General features: G+C 43.1%; 2 protein-coding genes across 6 annotated transcripts in view; one reads left to right on the top strand and one right to left on the bottom strand.

Annotated features, from left to right (window-relative positions):
* The window catches only part of ADORA3 (adenosine A3 receptor), an 86,360-nt gene extending 77,407 nt beyond the window's left edge, over positions 1–8,953 (top strand). For 2 of the 3 annotated variants that reach the window (XM_017869672.1, XM_017869679.1), the window contains exons 2-6: positions 1,500–1,606; positions 3,261–3,608; positions 5,636–5,702; positions 6,441–6,541; positions 8,540–8,953. In XM_017869672.1, the coding sequence (XP_017725161.1) occupies positions 1,500–1,606; positions 3,261–3,608; positions 5,636–5,702; positions 6,441–6,541; positions 8,540–8,610 (694 nt within the window). In that variant the 3' untranslated portion in view covers positions 8,611–8,953. The remainder of the gene's footprint in view (positions 1–1,499; positions 1,607–3,260; positions 3,609–5,635; positions 5,703–6,440; positions 6,542–8,539) is intronic. The other variant, XM_017869674.1, reaches the window with a different exon arrangement.
* A 4,611-nt stretch (positions 8,954–13,564) lies between these two features.
* On the bottom strand, positions 13,565–18,096 carry CUNH1orf162 (chromosome unknown C1orf162 homolog). 3 transcript variants are annotated; one of them, XM_017869668.1, is made up of 6 exons: positions 17,937–18,096; positions 15,917–15,964; positions 15,103–15,172; positions 14,542–14,636; positions 14,235–14,284; positions 13,876–14,027 (listed from the first exon to the last, which is right to left on the bottom strand). In XM_017869668.1, the coding sequence occupies exons 2-6, from the start codon at positions 15,951–15,953 to the stop codon at positions 13,887–13,889; spliced, it is 393 nt and encodes a 130-aa protein (XP_017725157.1). In that variant the 5' UTR covers positions 15,954–15,964; positions 17,937–18,096; the 3' UTR covers positions 13,876–13,886. The 3 variants fall into 3 exon arrangements, with proteins under 3 accessions (XP_017725159.1, XP_017725158.1, XP_017725157.1); XM_017869670.1 differs by lacking the exons at positions 14,542–14,636; positions 17,937–18,096 and having other exon boundaries at positions 13,565–14,027; positions 14,235–14,359; positions 15,917–15,961; XM_017869669.1 differs by lacking the exons at positions 15,917–15,964; positions 17,937–18,096 and having other exon boundaries at positions 13,565–14,027; positions 15,064–15,148.
* Positions 18,097–24,939: the final 6,843 nt, after the last annotated feature.

The following is a 24,939-nucleotide window of genomic DNA, read 5'->3' as shown; positions in this document are numbered from 1 at the left end:
AAAAAAAAAAAAAAATACATGGTGTCTCATGAGTGTGCTAGGTCTGCAGTTTTCTGAAGGTTTGACAGTGGCTGGAGGATCCACTTCTGAGATGACTCTCACATGTCTGGTGAATTGGTTTTTCCATACGGGCCCCTCTATAGCCTGCTTCAGAGTTCTCACAGCATGGTGGCTGACTTTCCCAAGAGGGAGCAGCATGAGAGACTAGGGTGGAAGTTGCACGCCTTTTATGACCTAGCCTCTGAAATCACGTGCCATCACTTCTGCTATATTTTATTGATCACACAGGCCAATCCTGATTCAGTGTGGGAGGGGACTACATAAGGGCATGAATTCCAGGAGCCATCGTGAAGGTTGGCTATGGCAATGCCATTATCACATCTCAAAAAATAAATTGAAGAATTATATCCTAATAGTATTGCTGTCCATATATTCTAAATTGTTTGCTTCAATCAGGATCCAAGTAAGTTCCACATATTATAATTTGTCAATATGTCTCTTAAGTCCCTTTTGATCCATAGATTCTCCTTTCCTTCCTTCCTTTTTTATTTATGTAATTTATTTGTGAAACTCATGGAGGTTTTTGATGAGGAGCAACTGAGGTGATGTAGATAAAAACCTACCATGATGCAGGCTTGCTGCTGGCCCACATGCTGACTTCACATTAATTAGAGACAGGCTCCCCTTCCTCCAGAGAGGACATTATTACATAACCTGAACAATCTATGTATGACCCTTGATGGGACGTGCTGGCTCTGGGATGTGATAAGTAGCACCCAGCTTAACTTCACCTGAGAGGTGGTTCAATAATTCAAACTTTTAAAGCCAGTGGTCAGAGCACAAGAGTCCCATTAGAAGCAGGAGAAGCTGCTGCTGCTGCAAAGACGAATCTTCTTGCTTTGTCCCAGCTCTTCTCAGGAAAGCTTTCAGGAAGTCTGAAGACGGCAACCCAACTGTGGCCATCCAAACACCCACACTTCCACCTGCTCACATGTTCCAGGTCCCAGGCATGCAGGCTACTGACAGCTGGCATGCTCCACCTCTGGCTGTACTCCCCAGATGAGCCTGCAGTGTCCACTTGGGAGCTGGGTTAGTTAGGAATCTGATTACTAGGATTCCTTCCAACTTATAAGAAATTGGGCTTCCAAGAGTGGTAGACAGACAAAAGTGGCCTCTGATGATACCAGGACCATTGGCAGCAGGACAGGGCACAGTAGAGCACATACAAATGGGTACCAGTGATGGTTGTCTGCGTGTGCTTTTCTGAGTGTGGGCCAGAGCCTATTTATGCAGGAGGGAGATCTCTACTGCCCAGAATTTTCTTAGTTGCCCGGTCAGTAAGTTTATGTCTATGAAGAGCATGTGGTGTGGTGCGTTGTGCAGTGTACCTATACATGGCAGCACTGCTTGGACAAACTGGTTGTTTTCCTTTTTCATTGGTCTCTTCAAACCAGAATAAAGCCATATTAAACTCAAGCATATGTGTTTCCGTTAAACAGATTCAGAATTCCTGGGCTCCCTGGGTGCATGCTATCATTCCAGTTGAAAGTTTGCTTCCTTCCAGTCATGTGGCTCTTCATTCTACTCTCCTTGGCTCTCTTTTCAGGTAGGATGGGGGAAGGAACAGCTCCAGCCTTTTAAGCTGTGGTCTTTCCAGAGACTTTGCACTGAAGTCCTCTCCCACTTGGAGTCCCTGCTTATTAGCTCGAACCATCTAAGGAGTGGGATGGGAAAATAGAAGGCGATGAAAATAGGTCTTGTCCATGTTAGTTCTTGTTCTTAGCTCAGATAAGAGAGTTTGTGAGGAAATTGAAAAGCTTGACTAAAATGATGAGTCTGCACTCACTTTGGCAGCACATATACTAAAATTAGAATGATACTCACTTGCATGGCCCTTATGCAAGGCTGACATGCAAATTCATTATGCATTCCATATTTTTCCCCAGCATCTCCACTAAAATAAAATAAAATAAAATAAAATAAAATAAAATAAAATAAAATGAGAGCTCTGTATTTTCTCTTTTAGTTCACCCAGGTTCCCCTTCCCCCTTCTCCCCTCAAAAATATATGTGCACATATATGAGGACATGACTTTCCCCTTTCCACTTGTGCTTGATCCCAAAGATGAGACTTGGAACACGCCTTTTCCCAGCTCTGTCTGACCTTCAGTTGTGTGGCATTTAGAGTTGCTGAAGCTTTCTCTGGGTCAGCATTCATACTTATAAACTGAAGATCATGCTATCTTCCTTGTGGGGTTGTTATGAAAACAAAATGTTATAAAGAAGCTGAGCCTGCATTTTAATGGTCTTTGCTATACATCTGGAAGGCTAAGAGAAGGATGGGCTCTGCTGTCCCATCTTCTCTTCTTGGTCAGACACTTTCCCCGCCATGGTCAAGCTGGACCTGGTGTGCGCGACTTCCTCATTGTGCAATATCCTGAGATGATAGGGGTGCCTATGTTGGTCTTGTACGGAGGGAACATGAAGTTCTTATCCCCTAAAGACAGAACATGACTTCCTCTGTTTTTAGCCCTGTGCAGCCAGCAGAAGCCTCCAAACCTCACTTTCTTTCTGAAGGTGCTAAGGTGGGTTGGGAGCTAGGGACAGAGGGCCTCCTAATGGTAAGCCGCAGGCTCTTCAAGGCCCTCTGTCATGCAATGGTAGGAGGCCTCCATATTTTACCCACTCTTAAGCCAGGGAAAAAGACTTCTCCAGGATTGCTTTATCAGTTTGCTAGGGCTGTGATAACAACAGCAACAAAACCACAGTCTGGGCGGCTGAAACAATGGAAATTTATTTCCTTCTGTTGTGAAGGTGGTAAGTTCAAGATCAAGGCGTCTGGCAAGTTTGGTTTCATTCTGAGGCCACCTCTGGGTTTGCAGATGACTGCCTTCTGGCTGTGTCCTCATGGGCCATTCCTCTATTTGTATTGTCAGTGTCTTCATCTCTCCTTTTTATAAGGACATCAGCTGAATTGAATTAAGGACTACCCCAATGACCCTATGTTCACTTAATTATCTCTTTAAAGGCCTTATATCCAAATACACTCACATTCTGGAGTCACTGGAGGTTAGGACTGAAACATATGAGTTTTGAAGGGGACATAGTTCAGCCCATAACAGTTGCCAATCAAAAAGAGGCAAAAATCAGCCTCCGATTCTTTAATTAATTATCCTTCAGGAGGGCAGGAGCTGCAGTGTTTTGAGAGAACAATGGTGCTTGTGTGTGTGCATGTGTGCGTGTGTGTGTGTGTTTTCACAGATGCCATGGTCATGGATGAAAAGGTCAAGGAAAGCTTTGTGCTGGACACGGCTTCTGCCATCTGCAACTACAATGCCCGCTACAAGGATCACCCCAAATACTGGTGCCGAGGCTATTTCCGTGACTACTGCAACATCATCGCCTTCTCCCCCAACAGCACCAATCACGTGGCCCTGAGGGACACAGGGAACCAGCTCATTGTCACTATGTCCTGCCTGACCAAAGAGGACACGGGCTGGTACTGGTGTGGCATCCAGCGGGACTTTGCCAGGGATGACATGGATTTTACAGAGCTCATTGTAACTGACAACAAAGGAACCCTGGCCAATGACTTTTGGTCTGGAAAAGGTAAGGAGCCTGCCTGGGGTCTGGCTGGATGTGACCCATGGCCATGGGTGTTTGCTGCTAAGAGAACACTCTCTGAAGCCAGTGAACCCCAACTCAGACTCCCACTGGGTACTTTGGGCCTGCCTGGCCTCTCTCTTCCATCAGCAAACATAGGGTGGTCATTAACAGTGCTGGGGAATAGTGGAAGTTGGGGACGAGGAGGGTGTCTGTGCCCTGGGGCACTTTTAGAGCTTCTCTTCCTTTGCAGCAATCTGGTTTAAGGACCTTAGAAGAGGCTGACAGGGTCTAATAGATGTGAGATCTTTGTGTTGAAAGGCTTTGAAGTTGTTATTAAATGTCTGTGTGAGAATCGCTTGAACCAGGCGGCAGAGGTTGCAGTGAGCCGAGATTGCGCCACTGCACTCCAACCTGCACGATAGAGTGAGAGTCAGTCTCAAAAAAAAAAAAAAAAAAAAAGAAGTCTGTGTGCCTTGTGGGTCTAGAATCTTGAAGATTAGTTTCTTGAGAGGTGTCTGAGGCTGCAAAAAATGACCCAGGTGCCTGGTAACTGGCAGCTTAAATAATTTAATAATATACGGAGGTAGCCAGGTGCCGTGGCTCACTCATGCAATCCCAGCACTTTGGGAGGCTGAGGCTGGTGGATTGCTAGAGCCCAGGAGTTTAAGACCACCCTGGGCAACATGGAGAAAGCCCGTCTCTACAAAAAATACAAAAATTAGCTGGATGTGGTGGTGCCTGCCTGTAGTCCCAGCTACTCGGGAGGCTGAGATGGGAGGATCATCTGAGTCCAGGGAGGTTGAGGCTGCAGTAAGCTGTGATTGCACCACTGCACTTCAGCCTGGACGACAGAATGAGACCCCGTCTCCAAAAATAATAATAATAATTTAAAGATATAAATATCCAACTAGTGGTCCAGCTAGTAAGCACCCTCTTTTGCTTTTAAGGAATGTACAGTTTATATTTGGAGACCACTGAGAAGGTATGGGTGGAACTGGAACCCATAGCAGAAAAGTCTGAGTTAACCAATTGTGACTCTTGGCTGGAGCTAAGACATAGGATTTCCAGACATTCACTCAGGTTCCTTCTGTTGAATGATGAAAACCTCCTTTTGCACTGGAAAACCTCTGTCTCAGAAGGCACTAGCCTTTCTTTCTTCTGCTTTTTTTTTTTTCCTTTCCCCTGTGCCTTCTCTTTGTTTTCATTTCTAGAAAGGATGTCCTTTTCTATCACAGTCCAGGGCACAATGCTGGTAGGAAAACAAACCAGAAGGGTTAAGGGGTGCCCTGGGAAACCTATCCCCATACTAGAAAGAGAGTTTTGCTAACACTTGACCAACTAGTGATTGATTCAGCAAGCATCTTACGGAATGTAATATCGTTCGCACCCACAGTGTTTCTACTTTGCGTGGTTCTCCTTTTACTTAACTGTGCATCTTGACCTGAATTTTAGGCTGAGACTAGAGAACGTTCCCACCTGAATGTACTCCTTAGTTTAAATGAAACACAGACCTCTCCCACATCTTATCAGAGGGGGCATCGTAGGTGGTCGTGGTGCCACTGCTCCCATTGAGTTTTGGTGGCTGTCATAAGAAAAACATGGCAATTGCATCACCAAATGAGCAATTCTTTAAGGATAGGATCGGCCCTCTGGTGCCTCTGGCATCCCCTTCTATGGGGAAGAGGCCTCTGTGGGACTCTAACCATGGGCCACTTCTAGTCCATTTGGGGCCTTTGTTCAAATCTGGAAAAGGGGCCCCTTCTTTCAGGTGCATGGAGCCCAGTGGCAGGGTGCATGGCCTGGCAAGCAGAATGTGGGCTAAATGTTGGTCCCTGCTTGTCCCCTCAGCCTTGTTCCCTGTGCCGGGCACATTTATACAACTGTACTTGATGCCTCTGCTTTACTCTGAAGTCAACCAGGGAACTCACTCTTTGGAGACTGAGAGAATGACAGGCAGAGCTACAGCTGGGAGGCAGAGGCAGGACCTGGCTATGGGCCTCACCTGACTTAACAAATCCTTTCTGATTCAGACCTATCAGGCAACAAAACCAGAAGCTGCAAGGCTCCCAAAGTTGTCAGTGAGACTGACCACTCCAGGTGAGTCATAGTCTTGGCAGATGAATGGGCTTGGGGCGGTGGGGTGGAGGTAGGGGCTGGGGTGACAACAGTATGATATGACAGTTGATTTGCACCAATAACTTTTCTGCTGCACGTTATTTCTCCACCTTAACTGCGTATCCTTAATGTGAGTATTTGGTTTCTTTCAAAAAAAAATATAGTTTAGGACTCTAGGTTGCAAGCAGCAAAAATGCCCTCTAGCTGTTTTAATTAAAAGGGGACATTTATCATAAGGAGAGAGAGGTGTTTCAAATGCAGGAGCAGGGATGTGGCCACGCTTGAAAATTGTCAGATGCATCATCACGAATTTACCTCAGTCTGTAATCTGCCTCGAATCTGTGTGTTTCCTTCCTTCTGTCTCTGTATTGCCCTTGTATATTTCTCTTTTTTCCCCTAACAGTCATCCGTTTGTGGTTCCTGAGTTTATTTCTCCCCCATTCAAGAGACTGGCAAGTCTGAGACTGGATTCTCCTATTCCCAATCCACAGTTAATTTCTGAGGAAGGGGTTCATTGGCCCAGCTTAGTCAGATGCTCAGCAGGTCCCATTGAGTGTGGTCCAAAGGACAGTGTCACTCTAAAGGAATACAGTTGCCAGAAGCTACTGTAACTGGGTTGGGTGGGGGCAGGGGTGCAAATCCCAGAAAAAGGGATCCAGAGCTAAGAACCAATAGGCAGTTTCTTCCGAGGAACATGAAATCTGCTGTGGTTCCTTCTAGGACGTCCATTCTCATCATTTGCATACTGATCACGGGTTTGGGAATCATCTCTATAATCAGTCATATGACCAAAAGGAGGAGAGGTCAAAGGAATAGAAGGGGTAAGTAGCTATTGTTGGGGGAGGGGGTGGGCAAGAATTAGAGAAAATGAAAGAGGTCAAGGAGCAGCTTTCAAATGAGTGAATGAGAGCCTCTTCATGTTGTCTGGTCACCTGGAGACCAGTGTAGCCAGCCATGGGCTGGGGTAGATATCTGCTGGATGGTGACGAGGCATCATGAGAAGTGACAGAGGGAGCATTGCAGCTTTCTTAAGTGGATACACGTGTAGATCAGGAAGGAAGGAGGTCCTGAGATAACCACCCCACAGGTTCTCATCTGCAGAGCCACCTACCTCCCCAGCACATACACTTTGGGCTCCTGTCACAGGAATGAGCTTCTGGGACCCATGGGTAAGCAGGTATAGAAGAGTCTCCTTTTTCATATACACAGGGTGTTGCCCTGTTGCCCTGGAGTGCAGAAGTGTGATCATAGCTCACTGCAGCCTCATGCTCCTGGCCTCAAGTGATCCTTTCACCTCAGCCTCTCAAATAGCTGGGCCCACAGGTGCCTGCCACCATGCCTGGCCAATTTTAACTTTTTTTTTTTTTTTGAGACATTGTCAAGCTCTGTTGCCCAGGCTGGAGTACAGTTGCTTGATCTCAGCTCACTGCAACATCCACCTCCCAGGTTCAAGTGATTCTTCTGCCTCAAGCCTGATCTTTAGCTCGCCCCGTTCCTAAATAGAGAAGGGACTGTGTGCCCACCTTTCCCTTTGGGGCAGCACCAGAGACATGACTGGTCAGTAAGACAAGGCTGGTCTTACCGTTCAGAGAATCCTCCAGACCAACGTGTGGCAAATATGCCAACCTCTGAAGTGTACACAGAGCAGAAAGAACATTGCACAGTTGCCACTGTTTGGCTAATAGTAGTTTTACATTATTCTTTTTATTCTCAGAAACCACAGGAACACCTTAGGCAATGAAGAGTCTGTAGGCATAATTATAAAACAGACTGCAACCTCCCGTGGGTATGGAAATGGAGAAGAAAAACATTTCAGAAAAAAAGAGAAAAACACTCCTAGTAACCCTTGCTAGTGACACACCAGGATCCATAGCCAGAAGAATCTGAAATGCAAAGCAAAGGCTGCAAGGCCTCGTACTTTCCCTGTGATATTTTGTTCCTGTGGTCAGAGTAGGAGCCCTAAAGAAAGGAAAGTAGTGGCTCCCATAGCATTCTTGACCTTTTGTCCTCTAGCAGCCTTGGGAACTGCGAAGGCGGGGCATGTGGACAAGACAGTGCCTCTCCCAGGTCTGCCTAAGACCATTCCCTTTGGGACACAGTTGTAGTCTAGGTTTTTGCTGAAACCATTATCACTTTTTTAAGGTGTGACCTTGGGCAACTTTATACTTTTCTGGGTCTGTTTTCTTCTCTAGAAATTGAGGGTCTCATTCTCATACTCCCCAATATTTTTATTTATTAGTTCAACAAAAAATGACCGTGCTAGCTAGATGCTGGGGATACAAAGATGGGCAAAACAAATGCCATTTGTGTCCATGGAACTTGTAGAGGGGGAGGAAGACAAACTATCACACATCAACACCCAAATGTAACATTGCCACCTGGAGTCAGTGCTCTAAAGGAAAGGCACATGATACTATGAAAGATGAGGCAGTAGAACTCAGTGCTATTCCTTTTTGGCAAGAAGTTGTACAGCCTGTTGCAGCCATGGCCTGCTTCCTCAAACTCAGGCAGTTGAAATGTGGCAGCCTGAACCAAGGCTCCTAGCTTTGACATTCTTGGGTTCTGAAGAAGTTCAGTTGTGTTCACATCACCAAAACTTGGTGAGAGGTGATTGCAATCTCTGTGTACCAAGCCTTCCTATTGACTTTCCTGCTGATGAACTTTGCGGTAATGATATCTGATCTCGGCCCTGGAAATAAACTTGTGTTTAGTCCCCACGAAAGCCCCATGATAGAGTTTGGAACTTTTGCTGCAGAAACACTCTTCAGGGGTAGGCAATAGATCTCAACTCCATTTTCCCTTTCTATTCCCCAACAAAGTAGGCAACTCTTTGAAGCCCTTCTCACGTGTCCTGACTCCAAAGGAAATGGCTGCTACTGAACAGATGTGACTGAAGATTTCTTTTATTTGGTTCATAAATAAAGTGATGCTACAACAGAATAATCACCGTGACAAATGGCCCACACCCCAGAGACTGATTCTGATCTCCCAGGAATTCTGAAGGACCCTCTATCCTTGCCAACAATCATTTGCAGCCAGGTAACAACGGCGGTAGTCAGAGGAGCTATGATAGACCACACCCGAGCAAGGCTGCACTCAAATAACATCTCAAGATCTTAGTTCTCATGCATTCCATCAGTCAGAGGTGAAGAAGAGGTGGAGAATCTGGATCGGGGGCCAGGAAATCACTTGTATTTTTTTAGCCAATAAATTCCTAGCCAGTGTTGAATGAACTCCAAGGTATGAGCAACTTCTTCTAGGGTATCACTGTAAAAGTATTTCTGGAAACGTTTCTTTCAAAGAATAATATTCTAACTCATTTCTGAATTGGTATCAAATGCTGCCCAACCCAAAGAAAGGGAGACAGACTGAATCAGTGGTTCTCAGATTCTCTTGGTGAAAAGGCCATTCTTCTCATCCTTTATGGGAAACTGCCACCTGACTAAAGGGATGCTACTTTTGATCAATAAGAAACCAAGGTGTGATAGCTTAAGTGAAATAGTCATTCAAATTGAGAAAAACAAATCAAGAACAAGATATCAGCAGCCATGGGTGCGAATGAGGTTATATTGCCATTCATGCCAGAATCACCAACACTCTTAGCTCCCACCTGCATATCTACACCCTCTCTCCCCATATAGGGCCTCTCCTGCTATTTCTGGGAGTTTTCAGGGCCTCCCCATCACTGTCTGTGCTGCCGTCATCATAAGCCTGCTTTTCACCATGCCATGATCTCTTCTAATGGGCATGCTGGCCAGCCTCAGTCCTCAGGGTACTCAAGTGGCCTTCTGGTCTGAGCAGAGTTGGAACAGAGAGGTTGTTTGTTGATATGGTTCTGCACATGCCCTGCGTGTTTAGATCCAGACTCCCACAAAATCTTTCATGAACACACTTCCTTCAGCTTCCACCCTAACTCCTCTCCCCAAAGGTAGGGAATTCACAGCTACTCAACAGCCTGATGGGAAGAGATGAGGGTGTGGATACCCCACCTCTGTGTTTCCGAACAACCCACGTTCCTGCCAGAGGCTCAGATCAAACAACATCAAAAGTGCTCTCTTTTCCCTTAGCCACAAAACAGCCCCAATTCTCCCCCTGTGGCCCTGTATTGATTTTAAACAAACGGGGTCATTAACCCATCAGTTCTGCAAATAGCAATCCAGTTTGGGTTCGGTTAGGACATTCCATTCTACAAGGCGAGATAGCAGACATAGATCTTCCACAGCAGATGAAGACATCTACAGATGTCTTGGAAGATCTGCACTCACGATGTCTGGAGAACTATTTCCCTATAGATTTGTTCTGATTCCATGATCCAGGATTCAAGAGCCTTTGTACTGCTCTTACCTAGCAAAGATCTTTGAATCTGGGGTCAATCATTTAATTACTCATTTTATCCTCCATCAAGGCTGGCTGCATAGTGTGAAGACAAAAAACAAAACTCTGTTTAGGGCTATACCGTTTTAAAAAAAAAAAAAGGCAGCTTCAAGAAAACAGGAAAGGGCAATTAATTTGATATTTCTTATACAAGTAGATAGCCATGTGATAGTGCTTACTCTACTCTTGCCACTATGTTTAAAAGGTGCTGGCCCTGAACTGGAAAGCTGATATGGCCTCTAGCTTCAGGGATGGCAGAATTGTTTGATGTCAGCCCCAAGTTTGGGAACAGTTGAAAGCTCAAGAGGCCTCCCTGTGTGCACTTCCTAAGATCAGCGAAGGGGAGGCCATTCCTGGGTCTCTGCTGCCCTCGTGGGGCTGGCTGCCCTGGTGGTGCTGTGGCCGCCTCACTGAACTATCTCCCTTAAACTCGTCTTTCTTCTAGACCTGTTCACTCCCACAGACAGACTACTTCTTTTTTAAATTAAATTCTCTTCCACTGGCTTCTCCCTCAAAATCCAGCTTCCAGCAGCAGTTGCTCTCTCTCAGAAAGAACATGCTCTCTGGATCACGTCACCTGACTCTTTGCCTTTCTCGTCTCCTTGCCACCATAAGTGCTGTGGGGCAGCTTGGTGTGGAGGCCAGATGCAAAGAATTTGAAGCCAGAGGACTTGATTTAAATTTTTGTTCTGCCATTTATTTTTAGCCAGGTGTCATTGAATAAATTATTTCATCTCCTTGGACTTCAATTTTCTTAACTTGATTTTGCAAGTTAGTATTATTATTATTATTATTATTATTATTATTATTAAGACAGAGTCTCATTCTGCCACCCAGGCTGGAGTACAGTGGTGTAATCTTGGCTCACTGCAGCCTCAACCTCCTGGGCTCAAGTAATCCTCCCACCTCACCACCACAAGCAGCTGGGCCCACAGGCGTGCACCACCATGCCTGGCTAATTATTTTATTTTTTGTAAAGATGGGGTCTCCCTATGTTGCCCAGACTGGTCTCAAATTTTGGGGCTCAAGCAATCTTTCTGCCTTGGCCTCCCAAAGGGCTAGAATTACAGGCAAGAGCCACCACACCTGGACCCCAAAATATTATTTAATGTATTTTTGAAAGTTCTATGGTGGGTGCTTCTGTCCCACTCCTGCTTCCTTTGGTGTAGACTGAGTTCCATTAAGGAAACACTCCTCCGTGACCCCTCTATGGGAAGTAGAGGGGGCTGTCTGACATGGGAGTAGGAACTGGGCATACATACTTTCTCTCTTCCTCTTCCTCTTCCTCTTTTACTCTTTTGGGTACAGCTTTGAAAGAGCACATGATCTCTTCTGCAGCTCCTTAGGGGCAGGCTGAACAACTGCATTGCTTGTTGGGAGGGGTGGGCTTGCTCTGGTGCAGCTAATAACTCAGTTGGGGGGTTCAGTATTCTGAACTTCTTTGCAGCTGTAGTATAAGCTCTATTCTCCAGTGTTGACCATGTTCATAATAAAGACGATACATTGGTTTCTGTCTGCTGAGTCCTGTTATTTATATCTATATATTTAGGGATCCTCAGTCCCACAGGTAGCAATTTCCCCTCCCCAGAGGCCATCACCAAGACCGTTCATTGTGTTTTCTTCCAGAGATATACTAAATATATAGATACACATATACTGTACTACACGTGAGTAGAGCATATTCAGAATTCTGTTCAACAGTTTGCAGTATATCATAGGTATCTGTTTTTATTAGAACATACAGAGCTGCCTCATTCTTTTTAATGGCTACATTACACTGAATGAACCAGTCCCCTCTCCGTGTACAGTGAAGATTTTCTCAATCTTTTGCTGTTTCAGAGAATCGAGCATAATGGATAAATGTGCAAACTCTGGAGCCAGCCTACCCAGGGTTGAGTTCCAGTGCCGCTACTTAGCAGCAATGTGAACTTGGGCAAGTTACTTAACCTCTCTGTGCCTCCATTTCTGTATCTAAAATTTGTAATAATTGTAACTTCACAGTGTTCTGTGAGGATCCCATGAATACATGCCACTCACTTAGATTTGTACTAAAAGTGTAATAAGCCTCAGTGAGTTCTAGCCAATTTGATTACTGTTGCAATTCAAGTTATGTAGGCAATTTTCCATGTATTTGAGTAGGATAAATCCTTAGAAATGGGATTATTTATGAATTCTTAGAAAAGAATTTAGAATGTTGTTGGCTTTTGCCAAATGGTCTTCTGTGGTAGCTGTACCAATGTGGTCTCCCACCAGTAGTGTATGTGTGTCTTGGTTCCCCCTAGTCTTGCCCAGTTTGTTAGCAAACTTTTTGAATTTTGCCAGTCTTACTGATAGAAAAAAATTATCTAATTGTTGTTGTAATCATTATTTCCCTTATTATGAGTGAAGTCAAGTATCTTTTCATATATTTCAGCCATTTGTATATTCTCTCCTACAAATTACCCACCCCATCCCTTGTCCTTTCTATTGAGTTGTTCATTTTTTCCCCTGTTGATTTACAAATGATCTTTATTTGTCTATAAGATGCTTTGTAAGTGTTTTCTAAGCTTGTCATTTGCCTTTTCACATTTTAATGGTATTTTGGACTTTTTAATTGTACTTTAGAAGTCAAGTTAATCTTTTCTGGTTTCTGGGCTTTGTGACATACATTCAAAGGGCATGCTCTACAAAAATACTTTTAAAATTTCTCCCATATTTTCTTCTACTGCTTTTATGATTTTTTCACAGTTAAATTTTTTGACATGCCTGGGATTTATTTTCATATGAGAAGTGAAATATGGATGCTACTTTATTTTCATTTACATGGTTGTCTAGTTATCTTAATACCACTTATAGAATAAACCAATTTCTCCCAAATGATTTCATATGCCATCTTCATCATACTCTAAATTTCCTTATGTATTTTGATGTATTTCTGGTCTTTAAATTCTATTCAATTGATTTATTTATTCATGTACCATTAACATATTGCTTTAATTAGTGATGCTTAATAAAACAGGTACTTTTAGTTAGCTGCAAGGGCTAGCCTTCCCATATAACTTTTATTATTTATTTTTATACTTTTTTTGGATTTGCTATCTTGTTTATGGTTTACATAGGAAATTCAGAGTAAGCCTGCCCAGTGAAAAATAATCGTATTGATATTTTGTTGTTGTTCACCTTTGGGATTCACCTGATGATATTTTAATGGGATTTTGTATGTGATTATTCATTGGGTTTTTGGGGGAATTAATGTTTAGATTAATCTTTATCTTTGATTCTCATAAAATATTGGAATGCATATCTCTTATGCTATAGGATGGAGGTAGAAATCTCCATTTGCATAGTGCTTTATACAGTAGGGACCTTGTGTTTGTGTAGAGCTCTGAGATGTGTAGAATGCTTATGTATAAGATATTTCATTTAATCCTCATACTAAACATTAGTGGTAAGTGTTATCTCTGTTTTCAAGATGAAAGACTTAAGCCTTGAAAAGTTTAACAAGTTTGTACTCTGTGCACTGACCTCCGTACCACACACTTTGGAAGGGTCCAAGGAAGGCAGTCTATGCCCCCATGGGGCTCACAGGCTGTCAGTTCAAGTGGGAGGGCCTTCAATCTTTGCTCTGGCCAGGAAAAGACTGACCATTGGTCTCCAAAGCTGCTGGATAGCATTGCCAGATCACACCTAAACAACTCTGACTGCAGTTTCACACAGGTGGTGGTCCAAAATTTGTAAAAAACGGGAAAGTGATGTGTGAAGATGGGGCCAAGATGAGAAGAAATGGATTCAAGCCTCATTGGAAAAGCCGGGTTAGTTTGTCACTTTAATTTGAGCATAGACAATGGGGTCAAAGTCTGCAGAATGGTTCTCAGCCAAGTGATTGCTCTTATCTTCTGAGAGTTTGAAAGTCATGCTGGCATAGGTAAGTGATTCCCCTGGGATGGATGAAAGCTGCAGAGGGAGAAAAAGGAGGAAGGAGTGAGTTCAGTTTGGAGCAAAAGGTTGCTCTTTAGAAGCAACCTGAGCACTTTGGTCAAAGAATCACTTGCCCAGTGTCTGGAAATCAATCCCACCATTCTAGTAGATAATTCAGAGTACGGAGGGTAATTCCAATGATGGTAGCCCTTCAGTGTCGCCAAAACAGTGTGGTCATCTTACCTTGGCCAGAGGATCTGAGTGAGGATCCGGGGCCCGGGGCTTGGAGTGACCTGCCATGGTGCCAGAAAGAAGAGGGACCCATCTCAGCAATGGGCCTGGGAAAATGGGGAACCTCTCCCTCCGATCTTGGGTGAAGGGTGGGGTGGGGAGGAGGTGTTGGCAGGTGGGTGGGGGGCAGGGCAGAAGAAAAATGAAGGGATTTATCACACTGCACCCTCCCCTACCTCCTCCCATTACTCACTCATAGCTAATTCTAGTATCAATGGCAGACAGAGAAGGGCTGTCCTATCCCTTGCAGACCACTTACATTTTCTGTAGCTCTTTATGATGAGGAAGATAAAGGCTATCAGCAGCAGCGTCAGTAGAACCCCAGCACAAAAGGCAAGGATTAAATGTTTTTTGCTGTTTTGGCAGAGAAAGGCAGAGGATGAACTGTTGGGCTTTTGAAGGTCTTTCCTAAAGAGTGAAACCTTTCCTGCCTGTGGATGGACTCCTGAAACTGTTTTCACACTGACTAATGAATTTTCACCCAGTGGTTTTCAGGTTTTGCTTTGGAGTTTCATATCCATTTGAGGCCTCAGAGAAAGCTGTGGCCTCTTCCTCTCCCCCTCCCTCAACCCACACAATGTTCATAATTCCCCACCCAGCAAATTTTACCTATAAGCTCAGGGGATCCATGGATCTCTTGAAGCTTAGGAGATGCCAAATTAAGAGCCATACTCCTGAGATCACAAACTGACTTTTTTCTTTTACTGTTTCTAGTCCTTTCTCCCCAGTCTCCCTGCCCAAGTCCCTAAGCCAAGGCTGTCAACACAACATCAAATCCTACGTGGTACAAGATGAAACAGATTGGAGAATGCTCATTTACTTGTGGTGGTTAGAGAGACAGGGTGCAGGGCTAGTTGTTGGGGCTGCTGTGGAGAGAGGGCCTTGTTTTTCTACAAGAAAACATAAAAGGAATTAGTGTATTAGTGTATCTGTCACTTTTCATGATATCCTTCCAGCTTAAATGTCCCCACGTGCCCCATTCTACCCAAGCAGCCAGTGGAAATTAAGGATGGGCCTGCAACCCTTACAAAAATGAGAGAACGTTGTTGTTTAGATTCTAAGTACTTTTAAATGAAAATTAGAACTGGAACTTAAAAATCAGCTACATAAATGAAATACAAGCCTAGTGTCCCTTTGATTAAAAAAAAAAATCTCGTATGTTGCCCTCCTCAAAGATTTTAATAGGGACCCCTGAAGAGATGTGCTCCTTCTGACCTAAGGAAAGCATCTCCCAGCTAGGGAGAAACAACAAATGCTTGCCAAAGTCCTTGGGGAATTTGACCGTGAAACCGCTGCCCTTTTTTGTTTGCTCTTTTTGCAGAGCAGCTATTAACAGTGCATAGCCGAAAACAGCCCCGGTGGTTTTCCCAATGCCTACACCACAAATAGGGGAGAATGACCCACCTAGTTTGATATTGAGCAGAGACACTCTACTCAGATTTGGAGGGCCAGGCAGGTCTCTGTGATTTCCCCTTTTACCCCTCCTGGCATTAGATTCTGTATCCTGGTAAAATTGGATTCTTCCAACTTCAGAAACGCACTAGCTAGTGCCTTTCCATTACAGCCCTTCAGCACAATTTCTAGTTATTTTAACTCAGAAGTGAGGCAGGTAATTATTCCTGTCATAAACTCACCAGTGTAGGGTTTAGATGTGGAGCTAATTCCTCCCATGATGTCATCCCCTGAAAATAAAACAAGGTATCTCTTAGAAAGCTTGGAGAGGAGAGAGCCAGCTGAAGGGCCAGCTCTGAGACTGTGATTGTCATATAAGAGTAGTAACAATGAGAGGCAATTTGTGGGTGTTCTAGTGCTATCATCAGAGGTCAACAACTCTGGTGTTGTTTCTGCAGCTCAGCAGCCAGCCTTCAGGTTTGCAGGTCCAGAAATTTGATCTTATCAGGGCACCAAGAATTGACTGATTTCTCCAGAACTGATTCGCACCAACCAACTCACAGGAGACTGATGTATAAACCGAAATAACATAAGGTACATGTTGGTGCAATCAGTGAATTTTGCCTATCAGGGGAATATATAAGAATGCCAACGAAAATAATAATTTCGCTTGGTAAGCACTGAACTGAAGTAAGTATGAGAGAAGATGAATGGATGATTTTTATATTGACTGCTGGGTCTGATGTATCAGTCTTACTCCTCCCTGGCATTGCTACATAAACTTTGACAAACTTGCTCTTGGAGACCCTTACTCTAGACCTCATTAGACACTTCTAATCTGCTCATGTATTATCTTCTCAAGTCTGCCAATAGTCTTGTTTAGGCTTTATTTCAAAATGTATAAAGCATCTAAAGGCAGAAAAGTGAAATCACCCAAACTCCTACTACTCATTAATATTTTTAGTGTCTTTCCTTTTAGTCAGACTTCCATTCATTTTTAAAAAAGCTAGGTGAGATATTTCTTTTATAAGAGGTTATATCTTCCTTTTATATTTAGCATTTTGCCATACACATTCTTCTATGTCACTAAAACTTTTATAACATTTTTAGTGGTGATGGGTCTTTCTGCTCTAGCTATGTACTATAACTTGCTTAACAAATTCTCCACTTGATAGAATTGTTTCCATTTTTATTTAAATCAATTACAATGAAACATATTTTTGTGCATAAAACATTATATGCCTCCCTGATTTTTTTTTTTAGGGGCCAAAATGTTACTTCATATTTAGGCAAACTCATGGGAAAATGTTTTGGCTTTTGTTATTTCTTCTATATTTTAAGGTCATTTCTTTAAACAAATGTCATCAATTATTTATTGTTGTATTGTTCAGTTCTCATAAGTTAACTTCCAAGTCCTTGGACCTGTGGGAGGGCTGGGAGGACACCTCATCTCCCTGTACCTGTTACAATAGCAGCAACAGCAACATTACCAAGTACCTTACAATTCACCAACCATTTTTAGATCATGCAATGTCAGATAAGAAAGGGGCCAACAGGAAAATATGGTGAGGAGTCTGAGCCATGAGAATAGGAAGCCCACAGTCTGCAGCAGAATCGGCAGTGGTAATTATTCTGACACATTTTGCTCCTTTTCTAAAATGTAAGTCAAAGGTGCTCTTTGCAGACCATCATAAAATGTTAACATAATATTTTTTAAATATTGACATAATATTTTTAAAATATTGAAATATACATTGGTGCTAAACAGAATATGAGCTTACACTAGGCTTTGCCACTGGAGAGGTGGAAGAAGATAGGATCATAGGTTCCTGTAAAATCCTGAAATTCACAGCAGCAGTTCTGAATTTACAAAAATGTTACCATAGCTGTTGTGAAAACGTTAGGCCACTCCACCCGAACTTTCACATAAATGGACAAAATCATCACACACAGGGAAATAGTTACTCACAAATCCAGGCCAAGAAAAGCAGGAAATACGTTTCCTTTTAAGCACAACCCAAACATTTGGCAGAAGCATAAATTAAAATAGAAGTGGTGCTATATATACTTTTTCACGTTTCATCCAGCATTGGAGAATCTTACTGACTGCTGTAAAATCCATCAACTAAATAGAACCATTCAAATACAACCCTTCCCGCACCAAATAAAACAAGCGATAGAAGCCACTAACAATTAGACGACACTTTCTTTTGGTGAGTGATTATTTAATCTAGATTAACAGCATGTGGTAAATGCATTTACCTTTCAAGAAAAAGTCCGGTCATACGAAGCAATCGTCTAAGATTGAGCATTGTACTTGCTTCCGTTACCTCTCCTATGTTTCAGAAATGACGAAATAAAGATTACTGCCCCTGCCACTTCCAGCATCACATTGTGTGTCGCAAAGATCCTGTCTAAACTCAAGGGTAGGCTTCCTCTTTGAGGTCAACATTATGATTTTTTTTTTTTTTTTTTTTTTTTTTTTTTTTTTTTTTTTGAGACGGAGTCTCGCTCTGTCGCCCAGGCTGGAGTGCAGTGTCCGGATCTCAGCTCACTGCAAGCTCCGCCTCCCGGGTTTACGCCATTCTCCTGCCTCAGCCTCCCGAGTAGCTGGGACTACAGGCGCCCGCCACTTCGCCCGGCTAGTTTTGTATTTTAGTAGAGACGGGGTTTCACCGTGTTAGCCAGGATGGTATCGATCTCCTGACCTCGTGATCCACCCGTCTCGGCCTCCCAAAGTGCTGGGATTACAGGCTTGAGCCACCGCGCCCGGCCAACATTATGATTTTTTAATCTTTGTTTTGTAACTTTTCTTTGTGTCTGACACATGAATGCCAGAATGTAAGGAGGTAAGACAGGTTTCTTGCTAATCAAATATTTATTAAGTATTTACTTTAACCACTGTGCCAGATTTACTGTGGAGATCACAACAGTATGACATTATTATTGCCATCAAAAACCTTATAATCTCATCTATTCTAACCAGGGAGATGAGGCTGATAATGAAAAACGAAGAGCAAACAGTGTTAAGTACTAGCTGTGCAGACTTCAAATGTGTTAAGAGTATTGAGATCCCTTCAAAGGGAAGGCGAATCATTTCTTTATAATTTTTTTTGTAAAATAATATTAATAAATATACTAATTAAGTAAATGCTATAGGCCATACAGTGGGCTGGTGTTATAGGTTTTTTTTTTTTTCTTTTTTTCTTTTTGAGACGGAATTTCATGCTTGTTGCCCAGGCTGGAGTGCAGTGGTGCAACCTCAGCTCACTGCAACCTCCACCTCCTGGGCTCAAGCAATTCTCCTGCCTCGGCCTCCCAAGATTACAGGCATGCACCACCATGCCCGGCTAATTTTGCATTTTTAGTAGAGACGGGTTTCACCACGTTGGTCAGGTTAGTCTTGAACTCCTGACCTCAGGTGATCTGCCTGCCTCAGTCTCCCAAAGTGCTGGGATAACAGATGTGAGCCACCGTGCCTGACCAGGTTATATGGGTTTAATAACTGACCAGGTTATTATAGGTTTTTTGGAGAGCAAGGCAGAAAAGTTCCTTGCCTCATGGACTCTACCACCTAACTGAGAAGAGAAATGAAAAACAAGGAAATGATAAGTCAATGACACATTGTATTAGGGCCATGAGGGAAAGAAGCAGAGTGCTAGTTAGAGAGAATACACTGGGAGAACATCTTTAGAGAAGATGGAGGGCTGGGGAAGGCTTCTCTAAGGAGTGGACATTTCCACTTAGAGAACTCGAGGATGAACAGGAGCTAGCCAGGCATAGAGTCTGAGGAAGAGGTTTTCAGGTGGAGAGAAGAGTAACTCACAGCTGGCAGAGCTGGAAAAATCAGGCAAGGATGTGTGCAGGTAAACCTTGAGCATAGATAGGCTTTGGGTGGATTGAGGAAGAAAGGGCTGTGGGACAGGTGCCCTAGGCCCAGGGTTGGTTGCTGAAATTCAAGTGATGTATTTCTGGGATATTAGCACAGTTCAAGAGTGGAACATTTTGGCTGGGTGTGGTGGTTGACGCCTGTAATCCAGCACTTTGGGAGGCTGAGGCAGGAGGATCCTTTGCGCCCAGGAGTTTGAGGCTGTAGTGAGTCACGATCATGCCGTTGCACTTCAGCGTGAGTGACAGGGTGCTTAAATAAATAAATAAATAAATAGGGAGGGGCATTTGGAGAGGGTGGGAGATGAAAAATAGTTGACATAGATGGATTTTAGCCAGATGGTGGGGAGCTTTAAATCCAAGCAAGATATATTTAAAATATTTAAAAAATAAACACTAAATCTTTTTGATTGAGATATAACGTGCTAAACATAACCTTTATGACAGATTGTACCATATCATATAAGATAAATTTTGGGTAGAGACAAAGAAACTAGAGGGTATGGGGATATTCTGAGTATTATGTAGTAAGGGTGTGGGCTGAAACCACAGGGATCATAAAATTGGAGGACATATAACTTGGGACCTGGATATGGGGAATAAAACAGTAGGATGAGTCAATGATTACTTCAAGTTTTTGAACCTCAGTTGCTGAGATAATTCATTTCTTCATTCACTTACTCCAAAACATTTATTGAACATTTACTATGTGCTATGTCCCATTCTAAGCTTTGAGGATATTATGACGAGCATGAGGGTCTGCCTTCATGGAACTTTCACACTAGTAAAGGAGGCCCTTACCACACAAAGAAATGGCAAATTGTGATTGTTAAGTGTGCTGTGAAGGATCAGGACCATGTGTCATGGATGCCTACAACAGAGGGAAGAGGACCAGGGAAGCCTTCCTAGAGCCAAAAAATAAAACAAAACGACCCAATACTTAAACTGAAATCAGAAATGTCAGTTGGAGTTCCACTAGACCAAGAGGAAGGGAAAGTTCGGAGGGAACAGAACATTTAAAAACCCTGTGCCAGAAGGAGGGTAGGAAGTTGAAGGGAAAAGAAAAAAAAAAGAGACTAGTTTGACAAAAACTGAAAGAGGAAGTATGTGAGGTGGCACTGGGGTGCGGGCAGAGGGTGGAGCATGACGAGGATGAGGTTGAATAGGCAGGAAGGGGCCAGTCCCTCACAACTTTTGTCTTTAAGAGAAGTAGGTTTATCTGTACTAAACATATTTAAACAAGGGTGACATGATCAGGATTGCATTATGGAACAATCACTAAAACTGGAGCAAACAGATTGGAAGTTAGCCAGAATAGATACGAATAGACCAGTTGAGAGATTACTGCAGTGATCCAGTTGAGGAGGGTAATAGTAACGTGGACTAGGATGGTAGCAGTAGAGAGATGAAGAGATCTATATGGATTTGAGAGATATTTAGGAAAGTGGCAGGAAAAACAATGGGGGATAAAAGATCAGATAATGATCAAAGATACCACCAAAGGGCAAGAAGGAGGAAGAGGAGCCAGAGAAGGAAACAGCGGTAGTTCAAGACTTAGAGGGAGGATTAACTAATTAATCAGACATTTACTTAGCACCTACCCAAACACCCTGTCAAGCTGTGGAGGTTCAATAATGAGTAAGACATAGTTCTTGACTTGCGGGATCTGTCTCTTGTAGAGAGAGAGATAAGTTCATCTACAAAAGCATGTTCCAGACTGGCCAGTCACATAAATAAGCATAATGAAATATTGCAGATGTGAGACATCTGTACAGGATAGAGTGAGACGCAATGAACAAAGGGGTCAGGCTACACGATAAGGAGGGAGGATAGGTGTCAAGAAAAGGCTCATAGAGGAGATAATGTTTGAGTTGCACCTTGAAAGATGAATAATTTTCTAGGCAGACCGAGGGAGGAAGTGTATTCCAGGTAGAGGGACAGGGTAAACAAGGGCATGCTTTGGCACAATGCTTGAGTTTGGGGAAATGCAAGTATTTCAGCATAAGTGGTGCTATGGGGAATGAGGATAGGATAAGGGTGGGGGATGGAAGGGGAAAGGCTGGAGAGGATAGATAAAATCAGGTAATGGCAGGCCCTAAACATACTTTACCCTTATAGGCAATGGAACGACTGCTGAAGAGGACTAACACAAACACATTTGGGTTTAGGCAACAGAGTGTAGCGGGGACCAGTGAGGTGCCAAACAGTGGGTGAAGAATCCTTTGGTGTTGAGAGTTCCAAGTGAGAAACTAGGATGATCTGAATAGAGGCAATGGCCATGGGGAAGAGGTAGAGTAGATAGGTGATGAGTCCAGTCATTCATTAGGTGTGAGAGGAAAGTAAGAGAGACAGGGGAGGTGGCAATAACTACGTTTCCTGCGTTGTATCCATCAACTAACATTGAGAATATAAAAGAAGAGGTTATAGGATTGGGAAAAAATAATGAGTTTAATTTTGGACACATTGGATTTGGGGTGCCAGTGGAACATTCAGGTAAAGATGTTGAGAGAGCAGTTGGATGCACAGATCTGGGGCTCACAAAAGAGATCTAGAATTGTGTGGTAGACAGTACTAGTTCTCACCAACAACCAGTTCTCCTCTCCTTCTTGTGTGGAGCCTCCCTTGTGGTTGGGTAATGTCATGCGACAAGTTCTGGCCAATGGGCAGTGAATGAAGTGATGCATGTCCCATTTAGTCAAAGCATTTAATTGCTGATGCAAGACCTCCTCTGACCCTCTCCCACAACAATGGAGATTTTATGATGGGAAGGTGAAGGTGAGAGTTCTAACCCTGGATCATTGAGTCAGCATATGGAGGACAGTTTCTTTGGGGAGTCACTTGGACCTTCAGTAGATTCTATATGAGCAAAAAGTAAACTTTTCCATATTAATCTACTGAGATTTTGGGTCGATCTTTTCTTTCTTTCTTTCTTTCTTTCTTTTTTTTAAGACAAGTCTTACCATGTTGCCCAAGCCGGTCTTGAACTCCTGAGCTCAAGCTATCCTCTCACTTCAGCCTCCCTAATAGCTGGGATCATTGCATCTGACACATGCAATGTCACACACCTATGATCCCAGCTATTATCTCATCTCACTTAACCTATTCTATTTTTCCAAATATAATTTGAAATGTAGACTAGGAAGTCACCAGCATGTATATGATAGTGGAAGCCATGGGAATGGATAAGGTAATCCACGTACAGTATGTATTATAGAATGAGAATAAAATTCCTAGGATAGTACTCTGAGGAGCACCAAGATTTAAAAGGGAGGCAGAAAAAGTAGAGTCAGTTAAGGAAATTGAGAAGAAACAGTGACAGCAGAAATAGCATAAACGTATGTGATTAGGAACCAGCGGAGGAAAGAAAGGAAGGAAAAACTGTGGCCAACTGTGCCAAATGCAGCTGAAAGAGAGGCCAAGTAACATGAGGACTGGAAAGAGTTGACTGGATTTGGCAATTAAAAGATCATAATCTCTTTTGCTTAAGTAGCTTGGGGTGTGGTAGCAGTAGGAAATTTACCTTCAATGGCTGATCAGGAATGGAAATTCCCAGGCATATAGCAGATTAGGTATGTAAAGAAACCCTCTTGTTAAAAAACATAACACTTGTTGGATAAAATATTTTAAACACCATAATTTAAAAGCGCATGGCTAAAGTAGATGTGGGAAATCCTCAAAGAAATAAGAAAGTTGATTGAGACCTGAAACGGGTGTTTGCTCTGGGTTTGGCTTCCAGTTTTTTGTGATCTGAAGGTTGGGTTTAAAGGCCATGTGTGCAAGGTTAGGAAACCAAGTCTAGAGCCTGCACAAAGGTGGCGATTTGGATTGTACTCTCTGAAAAGGGACCCCTGGTGGCCGGACCAGGAAAAAAAAATCCATATGCCACAGATGCAGATGGTAGAGCTCTTTGCTGTATTAGTTTTCTATTGCTGCCTAACATATTATCACACATTTAGAGGCTTAAAACAATACACATTTATCTTATAGTTTCTTTCTTTCTTTTTTTTTTTTTTTTTTTTGAGACGGAGTCTTGCTCTGTCGCCCAGGCTGGAGTGCAGCGGTGCGATCTCGGCTCACTGCAAGCTCTGCCTCCCGGGTTCATGCCATTCTTCTGCCTCAGCCTCCCAAGTAGCTGGGACTACAGGCGCCCGCCACCATGCCTGGCTAATTTTTTGTATTTTGAGTAGAGACGGGGTTTCACCAAGTTAGCCAGGATGGTCTCAATCTCCTGACCTCGTGATCCATCCGCCTCAGCCTCCCAAAGTGCTAGGATTACAGGCGTGAGCCACCGTGCCCAGCTATCTTATAGTTTCTATGGGTTAAAAGCTTGGACATGTTTTATCAAGGTTCTCTGCTTCAGGGTCTCACCAGGCTGTAATCCAGGTATTGGCTGGGGTTGTATTCTTATCAGAGGCTTGACTAGGAGAAGATATACTTCCAAATTCCCTCTGGTTGTTGGTTGAACTCATTTCCTTGTGAATTATATGACGGAGGGCCCTGGCTTCTTACTGGTTGTCAGCTGGAGTCTGTTTGCAGGTCCTAGAGGCTCTTTACAGCTGCCTGCTTTGTGGTTCTCTCCACAGGCAGTTCACAAGATGGCAGTTTGAATGCCACGGAAGAGTCTCTCCAGCCTGTTAAGACAAAGTTGTATATAACATAATGTCATAAGGGGAGTGACAGCCTGTCACCTTCGCCATGTTCTATTGATTAGATGCAAGTCACAGATTCAACCCACATTCAGGGGAGGGAGGATTATACTTGGGGTAACACAAGGGAGCAGAGATTATGGGGCATTGTAGAATTCTGCCTGTCACACATGTTTATCGCAAGCTTGGCTCTGGATAGAAGGGGACAAAAAGAAAAACAAAACAAAATACCTTTTCCTTGGACATTCCTAACCACAAACCTAACTTTAGGAGGTTTTAGGCCAGACTTTGTACTCTCTGTGGACCTCAAAATTCCAAGTTTAAAGTGGTTGTTTAAGTTGGACCCTGGGAGAAGAAAATGCAAGTTATCTGTAGAAGAATGACTCTTCGACCAGGTGTCAAAGACTTCCACAGACATATTTCCAATAAATATGAGCTAACAACAAGACAAATCACAAAAACACGAAAAGTAATCAAGCCATCATGAAAGAGACAGCAGAAATAACAAACCACAAAGGTTAGAGACAGAGACCTGCAAAGGCTGTAGGTATAAGAATGATCAGATCCAAAATAAAAGTATGCTTAATATTTTTAAGTAAATAAAGTGGATATTGAAAGTGTAATGAAGGAACAAAAAAGTACTAAAATAATCAGGCAAATTTGAAAACAAATAAGTGGAATGTAAGGATGTTAAACCTATCATTGAAATTAGAAATTGCTGTGTTTGGATG

Source organism: Rhinopithecus bieti, unplaced genomic scaffold (genome assembly GCF_001698545.2).
Source record: "Rhinopithecus bieti isolate Rb0 unplaced genomic scaffold, ASM169854v2 scaffold_3040, whole genome shotgun sequence".
In the NCBI taxonomy this organism is placed as follows: Eukaryota; Metazoa; Chordata; class Mammalia; order Primates; family Cercopithecidae; genus Rhinopithecus; species Rhinopithecus bieti.
Note: the sequence above shows the minus strand (reverse complement) of the source record. Positions and strands in the feature narration are given on the sequence as shown.

Excerpts from the sequence above, each read along its gene's own strand:
- CUNH1orf162 (XM_017869668.1), bottom strand. The coding sequence starts at position 15,953 with ATGGGAGGAATTAGCTCCACATCTAAACCCTACACTG. Across the intron at positions 14,637-15,102 it reads TGTCTCTCTAACCACCACAA|CAAAAAACATTTAATCCTTG; the intron begins GTAAATGAGCAT and ends CTGCCAAAACAG. Across the intron at positions 14,285-14,541 it reads CATAAAGAGCTACAGAAAAT|GTCACTCCAAGCCCCGGGCC; the intron begins GTAAGTGGTCTG and ends GCACCATGGCAG.